We start from the raw sequence: 12,262 nt of genomic DNA, 5'->3' as shown, positions 1-12,262 counted from the left end.
TTATCTGGTGGTGTATAAACCAGTTAGGCTTTTCTCCACAACTCTCCCATTGGCTTCCCTTATCCACAAATTTTTGGTCAATAAAAAGTGTACTTTCTTTCCCTGTGGCAATTACAAGAAATTTACAAGCTTGCCGAACAATGCAAAAGGTTGAGAAACAAGGTGGTGATTATCACCTCTTTTGGTTTACAATATTACCTAGTCCTAGAGCAGCAAAAAGTCCAGCCCATCCGATCATATTCTGTGTCCCCAGGAGGTAATGGTGGTGGTGGTGGGGAGTGCTGGGGTTCTTAGAAAACAGGAGGAACACAGGTATAGATCCTGTCTCTGACACTTAAACAGTTGTGGCTTTAATTCCCCAGTTTGATAAATGGTAAAAGGATATAAACAGGAAGTTTTCAGAAGAAGAAACCAAACTATCAATAATCACATGAAAAAATGCTCTAAATCATTACTGAACAGAGAAATGCAAATTAAAACAACTCCAAGGTACCACTTCACACCTATCAGATTGGCTAATATGACATAAAAGGAAAATGACAAACGCTGGAGAGGATGTGGAAAAATGGGGACACTAATGCACTGTTGGAGGAGCTGTGAACTGATCCAACTATTCTGGAGAGCAATTTGGAACTATGCCCAAAGAGCTATAAAGTTGCTCCAGAAAGATTACTACTAGGTCTGCATCCCAAAGAGATGAAAGAAATGGGAAAAGGACTTATTCGTATAAAGATATTTATAGTAGCTCTTTTCGTGGTGGTAAAGAATTGGATGCCCATTAGTTGGGGAATGGCTGAACACACTGTGGTATATAACTGTAGTAGAATACTATCATGCTATAAGAAATTATGAGCAGGATGATTTCAGAAAAACCTGGGAAGGCTTATATGAACTGATGCAAAGTGAAGTGAGCAGAACCAGGACAGCATTATGCAGAGTGAAAGCAATATTGTAATGATGATAAACTTTTGTGAAAGACTTAGCTACTCTTAATAATACAAGGATCTAAGACAATTTCAAGCAACCCAGGATGAAAAATGCTTTCTACCTTCAGAGAAAAGAACTGATGAAGTCTGAATGCAGAGTGAAGCATACGTTTCTCTCTTCATTTTTATTGTTTCATCGGGTTCTTTTGCAATGTGGCTAATAAGGAAATATGTTTTACACGACTTTACGGGTATAACTGATACAAAATTATTTGCCTTCTCAAAGAGACGGAAGGGATGAGAGGGAGGGAGAGAATTCAGAACTCAAAATTTTAAAAAAATGAATGCTAAATTTTTTACATGTAATTAGGAAATATTTAATGAAATAAATAAAAATAATTAAAATTTTAAGAAACAGTTGTGGCTTTACAAGTCACAGCCTTTTAACCTCAGTTTCCTTATGTATGATATAGGGATGATAGCACCCACTTCACGGGGACCTTATAGTGGTTTCTGAGGATCAAATGAGATAATGTACTTTGTAAATCTTCAAATGCTATATAATTATTGTTGTTGTTATTGTATCAAAAATTATCTTATCAATAGTCAGGTACAGTATGGTGGTACATGCCCTCCTGTGAACCCTGCTATGGGGGAGGCTGAATCTGGTGAATCACTTGAGCTCTAGAGTTCTGAGATTCTGTGGCATAAAGCCAATCAGGTGTCCATACCACATCTGGCACTAATATGGCGAGCCCCTGGAAGGGAGAAGTAGGGAGAAAAATGACACTTAGGCTGCCTAAAGAGGGCTAAACTGGCCCAGGCTGGAAACAGAGCAGGTCAAAGCATCCACGATCAGTAGGATTGGGCCAATGAATAACTAGTGTACTTCCAGCCTGGGTGAAGTAGGAAATCTGAATCTCTAAAATTAATCGACTAAAAGGGCACACACAGAGGTGACACTGCCACCCATAAGCCAATGGGGCTGTTACCACAGCAACAGCAACATTCAGGAATCATCCCCTTGGTCCTGGCCCTGCCATCTCTTACCTTTTGGTTGTTTTTTTTTTTTTTAAAGGCAATGGGGGTTAAGTGACTCACCCAGGGTCACACAGCTAGCTAGTAAATGTCTGAGGCTGGATTTGAACTCAGGTCCTCCTGACTCCAGGGCCAGTGCTCTATCCACTGTGCCACCTAGCTGTCCTCCATCTCTTACCTTTAAGGAGACATCAGCCAGGATGTGGTGGGGGAGCTGGGAGTACATGAGCCCGAGCCCTACAATGGCCTCGAGCTCCCCCAGATCTGCTGCGTGCTCCAGGTGGAAGACAGCTGACTCCTGATCCCAAGGCTGGTCTTTCTCGCAAAAGCGTCCCCCTTCATGGTAACGCACCATGGCCAGGTGAACCTGCCACACAGACCATAGCGTCAGTCCAGAGGGCCTATGAGGAGGCAGCTTACCAGCTGCATCTAATAAGGTAACTCATCCCTACTGAGATAGCACATGGAAGTCAACCTGCAAGAGAAAGTGATTAGCAAAGGAGTGGTGTGAGTCTTTAGAGAAATCATTTATGATCAGATTAGTGCTAGATGGGCAGATTCCCCTCAGTGTGATGCAAAAGCTTCTCCCCCTTTTTTCTTTTCTCTCAAATGCACATCACCAATACCTTCCCCAAAATGGACTTTCCGATTTTCTTTTCAAGGTCCAGATCATTAAGTCTCTGCATTTCCACAGCAACACAGGATGGCCTCTGGAGGTGAAGCCTGGCAGAGTTATAGAGATTCCATTTCTCCACACTGACCTAGAAGAAGAGAATTTAATACAACATTTACCTTTGAAAGAGGAGAGATGCTCAGGGAATTAATGCATTTCACCTTCACCTGGCTGGTGAAACCTCAGCACAGAAGACACTGCTTCACAAACACCCTGGGGTTAGTATGAGGAAAAGGTAAGCGCTAGGTTTATAGGGCTGTTGCAGACTTACACCACTCCATTCCTAATCACCCATAACACAGCCACTTCAGCTAACATGGAAAAAGACGGAACATTTTAGCAAATGACAAAAACATCTGGCAAACCTGAAAGCAGCCACTGTATAAAAAGACTACAGACTTGGGACAAGACCAATCAGGGAGCAGCTCCCAAAAAACCAACACCAAATAAGCTGTCTCAATTCTATAACCTCTGTTGACTTTCAGCCAATTTCTCTTGTATTCCATTTTTTTAAATAAGAAATGAACCACCATAAAGGCAATAGCAGTAAAAAAACAATTAGCAAGATTATCAAATCAAATTGTAATGGGCTCAATTGAAATCAATCCCATTTTTCTTGGCCACTGTTTGGCCCAGTGGTTAAAAAACAAGATGGACACTTGAAAGGAAAAAGAGACAGTTTATGATCTAGGCCAACAAGTTGAAGAGGCCAAGTTTTAGAACAGAACCAGCCTGCTAAGTATGTGCTAGATGAGGTGCAAAAGGTAGAAAACAACATAGGAAATTAAAATTTCAGGATGGGATCCACTTAAGTCAGTGAGTCCCTGGAAGACTTAAAAATTAACTTGTGGAAGATTAGGTTTATTTCTCACCATTCCCATACATAAACTGTCCACTGGTCTATTCACTGTCCCTCAAAGATGCCTTTATTGACAATATTTTCCCCATCTGGAATGCCCTTCCTATCCATGCCACTCACTCAGATCCTACCCATTCCTCAAAACCCACATCTCCTTCCTTTTCTACCAAAGTGGGAAACCATCTTTAGCTCCTCTTAACTTCCATAGTTCTTAAGCATTTGCTGTCCAGTACTGTTATCTTTTCATGTATCTTGTTTCCTCCCAACTACACCGTATGCTCCTTTTTATCCTTCACAGAGCCTTGCTCTGTATGCATATGGTCTCAATAAATACTTGTTACAATACCTTTTCTTCAAGAAAAAGTACTCTTGGCAGGAAAAAAAGACCCAATGGAGAGGTGCCCCTATAAACCAGAGAATGCTGGTCATATAAAAGGAAGTGGCCAATGGATAACCACAGCTGATACACATTAGATTCCAGTTTACAAAGCATTTTTACACACAGGACAATAAGCCATTCTTTATGAAGAAATAGTGTTATTTACCCTTCCATAACTGCCCAGACTGTCTTCATCAGATTCATACTGTTTCCGACTGCCATTTGAATGGGCCTAGATAAAGGCAAAGATTTAGATGATTCAAATCATATATCTCTTCTCCTCTTCCTGCCTCCCATCTTCAATGTTCCTTTTGATCTGGAACTGGATGAACCATCCGTGACTGAGGCTTGTTCAAAAAAGCCAAAAAAGCCACGCCTTTTAGTTCTTCCCATCCCCCAAAGAAACCAGATTAGCTGGTTCTCTGTCTGAATCACCCCTGGGTAAACCACATTTATTCCTTGACTCAGGGATAATGTTTTGTTATTATTTTAACTCCCATCCATAGTTCCAAGGTCAGACCATGGAAACCCAGGCTTTCCTAATGATACGCCCTCAAGATGGCAGCCACTCTTGGACAAAGCCCTGTCACCAGGATGCCACTGGAGTTGTAATGAGGAAGAGCATAGCCTACCTCAGCTTGCACATTAGATCTGGAAGGGACTGCAGGACTGGCAGTATGGTACAGTACAAAGAACACCAGCTCTACAGGGACCTAGTTTCAAATCACAACTCAGGCAAGTCACCTGACTTCTCTGTTCAGCTATCCTAGTCGTGTCTGACTCTTCATGATCCCATTTGGGGTTTTCTTGGCAAAAATACTAGAGTGGTTTGCCATTTCCTTCTCCAGCTCATTTTACAGATGAGGAAACTGAGGCAAACTGGGTTAAATGACTTGACCAGGGCTAAATGTCTGAGGCTGGATTTGAACTCAGGAAAATAAGTCTTCCTGATTCTAGGCCTAGCACTCTATCCACCGCAACTAGCTGCCTAACTTCTCTGGGTGGTCTCAATTGCAATAGGAGAGGATACAGACCTCTGAGGTCCCACTTCCAATTCTAGACCTATGATCTTATTATCTAGTCCAGATGCAAAAAAACAAGCTTCACATAACAGAGATTCATGTTTTCATGTATATTTTCTCCTGTTTATATATATGCATATACACACACATATACATATATATATATATACACACATATACACAGACTGCACACACACATATATATGGAAGCATTGTAAAACAAACAATTTTGAAAGATTTGAGGATTCTGATCAATGCACTGATCAACCATAATTCTAAAGGACCACAGAACAATGAAAAAGGCTACCCACCCCTTGACACAGAGGTGATTGACTAAACATACAGAGTGAGACACATATTTTTGGATATGACCAAGATAGGAATTTATTTTGCTTGACTGCATATTTGTTATGAGAGTTTTGGTTTTTCTTTTTTCTTTTTAGTGAAGTGAAGGAGATAGGAAAGAGAAAAAAAATAAATACTTGATAACTACAAAAATGTAACAAAAATAAATAAAAGTAATGCATTCAGAGATGCTAGTTCTATGTGGTGTTTAAGTTCAGAATATTTTTTAAGTGAAAAAAAAAAGATTAGTCCAGTTCCTTCATTTTACAGATAAGGAAACCAAGGCCTAAAGATAAGTGACTTCTGGATTCTATAGCCTGTTCTCCAATTGCAACATAAAATTTTACTTTTACCTGGGACAAAAACATCTCCCTGCCCCCCTTCCCAAAAGACCCCACTCTTTTTATTTTCCTGCCAAAAGAGGAAGCTAGGAAAGCTAGAAGAGGCTAGGAAATAAAGTGACAGAATATGAGGAACTCTATACTCCCTACTTTTCCTCCCACATTCTTGTTCATTTCTATGACTCAAACATTAGGCTTTTAGAGCTAGAAGGGAATCTCATTTAGTCAAAGTCTTTTTTATGAGTTAAAAAGCTTGGCTTGAGTTGCACTGACTGTGAATGGCAGTCTGGTCTCCTGACTCAAACACAAAGACTGAAATCAGAGGCTCCCAGGTGTCCTGACTTGGGTCAGCAAGTGATTTCAGAGGAGAATGGGTCAGAGAGCTAACTCTGAAATAAATAATCCCTTTCCTAGTCTCTGCCCAGAAAGTACTGCCACAGAGAATCACCACTATGAAAGAAGAAGGTAGTGCTTGGTCAGAGGAATATTTGTCCAGGGTGGCTCTGATTAATGATGAAGGAGGGGCAGGAAAACCCCACCTAAAAAAAGTGGATAGCCTTCACCTTTTCATGTTGTTTCTTCCAAAAGGTGAAGGCTTTTAGCTTAAGGAAGACACATCAATGGAGTTACCCAATCTTTTGGGAAACAGAAAAACTTTTGAGAACAGTCATTTCTCTATTCACATCCACAGGATAAGAAGGAAATAGGAATCTACAGGGCAACAGGGGGTTTATAATTCCATTCCCAAAAGGCTTCCTTACCCTGTCTCGGGGATCTATGTCTTCCAGTTCATTCCTCTTTTCACTGGGGTATCCACTGTCCCCACCATTTTCAGCATCCTGTGGAGACAGGGTGGCACTGGTGTTCATGGGAATCTTCTTAGGGTGGAACTCCAGGAGGCACTGGTTACCTTGGGCAGGCTTAGCATTGTGCACCTCCCCTTGGTACATTCAAGGTATTTTGTACCCCCCTGAGCCAATAAGGGTGTCTTTATTATTCATTTTACAGATCAAGAAATCAAGGCAGGTTAAAAAGATACAAAAGAATCTTTCTTACCTATAGCCAAGTCACATGATACATAAAGAGTTGAGAAAAAAAAATATGGAAGCCCTGGCAATGCATTCACCATTTTCAACCCTGCACTATATTTCAGAGAAACCTGGGAGGACCTGTATGAACTGATGCAGAGTAGAGCAAAAAAGAACCAGAATAATTTATACCGTAACAGCAACATTGTAAAGACAAATAACTATGAAAGACCTAAGAACTCTGATTAACACAATGACCAACCACAAATCCAGAGGGGCTCATAATGAAACATATTACCCACCTCCTAACATAGAAGTGATGGACTCAGAATACAGATTGAAACATACCTGTTTTTTGACATGGCCAATGTGGTGATTTGTTTTGCTTGACTATATGTTAGCAACAGGGGTTTTATTTATTTATTTTAGCTTTCTCAACTGGAGGTGAGTGGGAAGGCAGGAGGTGGGAAGGAAAGAATGTAGATATGAAAATAAATTTAATTACTCCCATCCTATAGGCTGTATGTTTGTAGTAGTCTATGTGCAGTATGGACCACATTTGTAGGTGTACTTGATAACTTCATATACTATCAGCTGACACTGGGCAGTCATGATGGTGACTGTCCTGCATTATATAGCACTAGGCATAGAGGTTGAAAATTATCAAACAATAACTGCCATGTAGTAGCTGAATTAAAACTATGTATGAATCTCATACACAAAAAAAAAGAATATTGTTGCTGATCTGAAGCATGTTACCAACTCATATCCCTGGCCCTTTTCTAATGGGCTTAATTCTCCTGGCTACATATAGAGTATAATAAATCTGCCATCCTTTTGTCTCAGAGGGGAAAAAAAATCCAACAAAAACCCTTTTGTCACCATTTCTGCAAGAATTTGAGATGAACACCTCCCTTTCCTCTGTTTATGATCCCTAGCCCCTCCCACCCCCGACACAGAAAGTCGAATATACATATACATTAAAGGAGCACAGATGTTCTTTGCTTTAAAAGCTGACCTTTCATGCTCAATTTGGAGACCTAGGTTGACTAATTTTGCATCTGAAGAGCTATAACCTGGTTCTTCATTCACTTGACTTATTCCACCCTCACTCCTTGTCTTTCTCTACCCTATTTTTGCTCTTTACTACCTCTGGTCTCAGACAACATCTGGCTTCTTTAGATCCCCAGCCAACGGCTTCCACAGACTATTCAGAATCTGGCTGCTTCTTTGCCAAGTGGTCATACTCACTCGACGGTTATCCAGGTGGTCGTGGTCTTTGTGCCCCAGGTTATCAATGTCACTGAATTGTGGCCAGTCTAGGAAGGGAAGAATAAATGAAAAAGCATTTATTATGTGCTTAGTATGTACAAAGCACTATGATAAGTGATGGATATACAAATAGAAAAATGACAGAATTTCTGCTACTCCCATGGGAATTCACATTCTTATGAGGGGAGAAAATTTAGAAGGATTTTAGCTGCAAGCCATATGGAGAAGCCCAGGGGTCTTTCCAATGACAAGTAAATGGAGTTAAGTTTCCCAGAGAAATCACACATGTCACAGAAGTGATGATGGTAAACCAAAATGTGTGAGGGCCTAGGCACAAAATTCTAGTGAGGCATCTCTCTTTCAAAAAATTTTTAAACCACAATGATCCTTGAGATTGAAATTGAAAGGCAGTCTGGCATAGCAGATAGACAGCTGGCCTTGGAGTCGGGGAGCCCTGGCTAGGAGTGCTGCCTCTGACATAAGCTCGCAGTGAAATCATGGCCAAGTCACTCAACCTCTTGGGGCTGCAGGCAATTCTCTAAAACTGTAAGTTACAGAGAGGCTGACAATCTTCACCAGCGGCATGTGGAATTCCCACCAGGAGTTCCCTCTTCCCCCCCCCCAAGTCCTTTGACACAGTAAGAGTTTAAGAAAAAAAATGTCAGAGAACAGAAAACTTGTCTGCAAAAAAGCGTAAATAAACGGGACTTAACGGTCAAAGGATGTTTCATAGCCAGTGATGATTAACCAATGTCTGAATCTTGTCTTGAAGATAGGACAAAAACAAAATTGGCTTAATATTCCAACACGGGGAATGCAAGTAAGATTTTAGGAGATCACAAAATTATTTAACCTACTTTTGACTCGGCCTTCCCATCTGTAAAATGGGAACTATAGCAGCACTGGAGTTTTTGGGACACCTTGAATATAAAAAGCTTTTGCAAACCTCTAAATACCAGCTACTATTATTATCATTAAGTATATGGCCTTATTCTACTGTTTTGATATTTACAGTTTAAAAAATCTGATCATAATAATAAAGCCTTCAAGACTCATTTAGCAGTTACCCTGTGCAGTTCCTCCTCCCAGCCATTCTCACTGCCTGGAAACCCCCAAAACAGAGGCTTGGTACACAGTCAGAATTGTGACTTACGGATGTGGTCTATTCTCTGGCTGTGTGGTGTGAACGAAGGAGAAGAAGGGAGGGAGTCAAATGTCACATCACTCATATTTTCATCTCCAGAGTTCTCTGAAAGGCGGGAAAGCAGTGGTGGACGGCTTCCTGAGAAGGTCCTCACCCTTGGGCTGCCACATTTTTCCTCTGTGCCCCTCACAAGGGTCTGGGCTGATTGCTTGTCAAGAACATCAAGAGGGAAAAAAAATCATCAATACAAAATTATAAATACCTTCAAAGTCTTTCCCCTATAACACTAAACTCCCTGACAGCTGACAACTCAATGTGCTCCCTTTAACGGATGACAAATCTAAAGTCCATTCATCCTTGGCTTCTGGAAATAACCTCAAATTAATTTTCTGTGTGTTCCCTGGATTTTTACAGCAAATGCCTTTCAACCACCATAACCTGGGCATGTCGTACTCATGAAGAGAGGCAGGTCACCTTTTATTATTCTTAACAGAACCTTAAGCCAAGATTCTCTAACATTTTCTAGTAATCTATATAATATTTGTAACTAATATGAAGGGAGACATTAGGTCAGATAGAATTCTACCCTCTTCTCCATTTGCTTAGGCCACTGTAAACCTACAACATTAACATACCCCAGGCATACTCTCTCCTCCATGATTGACAGCAATTATTCCAAATCTATCACCCCTCCAGTCAAAAACTGGTCAAGAACAGAGAATGCTAGGTTGGTTGTCACAGTACCCAGAGGAGACCTCAGGTCTGTGACACACTAGTGGCTTGGCAAGCTGACAACATCCCAAGTTGTGTAATGGAGAACACCTACCAACAACTTTGTATTCTGATTGACAGCATCCTTCTCCTTTGGTGAGAGGTCAAAGGGAGTAAGGCCCATGCTCTTGCAAATCCGGTTGCAGGCATGAGAATGGAAGAACAAGGCCATGCCCCGCACACCTATGAGCAGAAAGCCCACAGCAATGATTCCCACAGAGAAAAATCAGAGACAACTGCCCTACCAGACCTTACCCCCAACCCAACATCCAGGCCAGTCCTTTTCCTTCTTTTAAACCCTTTGGGAAATAAGTTAATCAACTCTGGAGTGAGCCCTAGGGAAGAACTGACCTGGCCAAGAGTAAACCCTTCCAATATACCTCAGCCCTCTATAACCAATCTGGACTTGCCTCTACACTTCCCATCACTCTCAGGGACCAAAAAATCATATTGATGTTATCTTTATTCCTGTGAAGGACAGGACGATTTATTGTTCTGTGGCCCCACTCCGACTCCTGGTGATTCTGACTAGGCCGAAGCTCCTAGTTCTCTCATGTTCATCTATGTTAGCCCATCCACATGGTGACCCTATTACTCTCTTTCTGTGCCTTCTGGAATCCTGTCCTATTGTTAACAAACTGCCAATTATTTTAGACCTGTGCCCCCCTCCCTGAAATGACTTTACATGCATTTTTGTATCTACTTATCTGTGTATACCCTTGTATCCCCTCAATGGAACATAAGCTTCTTGAGGACAGGGACTGTTTCAATTTGCCTTTGCATTTCCAGAATCTAGCTTAGCACATGGTGGGCATTTATATACTTACTGAATTGAATTGTTTTCTAAGACTGGACTACTATTATGAATTACTGGAGTACAAGGGGCAAAGGGAAGAAGATAAGAGTGCCAAGCCTGAAGTGAAAAAGATCTGAGTTCAAGCCTCAGACACTGAGACCTTGGTCAAGTCACTTAACCTCTGTTTGCCTCAGTTTCCTCATCTATAAAATGGGGATAACATAATCTATAGCATAATCTACTGGCCAGGGTTGTTGTGAGGATTAACTAAGAATAATTGTAAAGTGCTTATTGTGGTACCTAGCACACAGTAAGCAGTACATAAAAGTAGTTATTGTTGAAATAAACCAGGATGTAACAGAGGAAGTAGAGGCAGTAGAGTCAGATGTGAGGTCTGGCCTGGAATTAGCCATGTTTACCTGCTGGGCCTCAGTTTCATCATCTACAAAATGAGAGGACTGGGCTAAATTCTTTCAAAAGTCTCTTGTGGGGCAGCTAAGTGGCACAGTGAATAGAGCTTTGGCCTTGGAGTCAGGAGGATCTGAGTTCAAATCCAGTCTCAGACACATAACACTTACTAGCTATGTGATCCTGGGCAAGTCACTTAACCCCACTGCCTAGCCAAAAAAAAAAAAAAAAAAGACAAAAGTCCCAACTCTCATACTCTACAATTCTTACAATAAACCCAGCATATAGTGTTCAGGGAAACACGTTTGGTAGAAATTTACACGGTCTCCTGACCTACCTAGGTTGCCATCTCCGAAGTCTGAACCCGTCTCTGTATGGATCTGTGGGTCAGTGTAGAGATCTCCTACTCCCTGAATGTCCACCACAATCAGCTGATGGCCAGAACGTTCAAAGGTGAAGTGGCTAAAGGCCTGGGGGAGTGGGACAAGAATTCAACACAAAAGGTAAGAAGCAGCCTGGCTCTGGGGCATAGTGATATTTCTGCTTATTTCCTCTGGCTCTGCCCTTTGGCAGAATGACTCATTTAAAACAGTCCAATTTAAAGTAATAAGGGTTGCCAATGCATCTGATGTATAAAGGTCTATCTCTGAACTTTAGGATGTGGTTCACCAACTTTAATAGGTCTCTTTGGGAGGAACCTGATGTTTAGCCCCAATGGCTTGTCAAATAACATAAATGGAGAACAAAGGTATTGCACTTAAAATGATTAGATGTGAAGTTTGATGAAGGCTGAAAGACCGACTAGCTGAATTTCATTAGAACAAATAAACATGGATCACATGGATAAGAAAGCTCAGATTTAGCATCTGGATTAAAAACAAAACAAAACAAAACACCATCCTCAGTATCTTCCCCGATTAAAACAGAATTTGATAATGCCCTGGCCAAATGTCAACCTGGAGAGATAATATCTAAAGGGAACCTCCAGAGCCTGGAGTACAAACCATCAGATGTCCTTCAGTCTCACCTGTGGGGTTAGGCGGATGTTATCATCTCGGACGAAACCCGAATTGGAATTGTATTTGATGTATTTGCCCTCAATATAGTGTTCCAGGTGAAAAAGGGCCTTGTCTGCCCGGTCCTTCAACTCGATGATGCACATTTGCATAATATCCACCTGGCAGAGAGGGTGGATGAAAGGAGGCAAATCAGCATCCTTCCCTCTTCCCACCTGCAGAGCTAGGTCTGGGTTCTCAGGCC

The 12,262-nt window shown here is 41.4% G+C and overlaps 1 protein-coding gene across 3 annotated transcripts in view; it reads right to left on the bottom strand.

The window, feature by feature from the left end:
• The window catches only part of EEF2K (eukaryotic elongation factor 2 kinase), an 87,808-nt gene that overhangs the window by 16,660 nt on the left and 58,886 nt on the right, over positions 1-12,262 (bottom strand). For 2 of the 3 annotated variants that reach the window (XM_020965329.2, XM_020965327.2), the window contains exons 7-15: positions 12,030-12,179; positions 11,340-11,472; positions 9,854-9,981; positions 9,037-9,235; positions 7,863-7,930; positions 6,345-6,422; positions 4,042-4,107; positions 2,591-2,725; positions 2,143-2,331 (exon numbers count right to left, since the gene is read on the bottom strand). In XM_020965329.2, the coding sequence (XP_020820988.1) occupies positions 2,143-2,331; positions 2,591-2,725; positions 4,042-4,107; positions 6,345-6,422; positions 7,863-7,930; positions 9,037-9,235; positions 9,854-9,981; positions 11,340-11,472; positions 12,030-12,179 (1,146 nt within the window). The remainder of the gene's footprint in view (positions 1-2,142; positions 2,332-2,590; positions 2,726-4,041; positions 4,108-6,344; positions 6,423-7,862; positions 7,931-9,036; positions 9,236-9,853; positions 9,982-11,339; positions 11,473-12,029; positions 12,180-12,262) is intronic. The other variant, XM_020965328.2, reaches the window with a different exon arrangement.

The sequence above is a fragment of the Phascolarctos cinereus genome, unplaced genomic scaffold (assembly GCF_003287225.1).
Source record: "Phascolarctos cinereus isolate Bilbo 61053 unplaced genomic scaffold, phaCin_HiC Scaffold_4;HRSCAF=312, whole genome shotgun sequence".
NCBI lineage: Eukaryota > Metazoa > Chordata > Mammalia > Diprotodontia > Phascolarctidae > Phascolarctos > Phascolarctos cinereus.
This window is presented reverse-complemented; position numbering and strand designations above follow the sequence as displayed.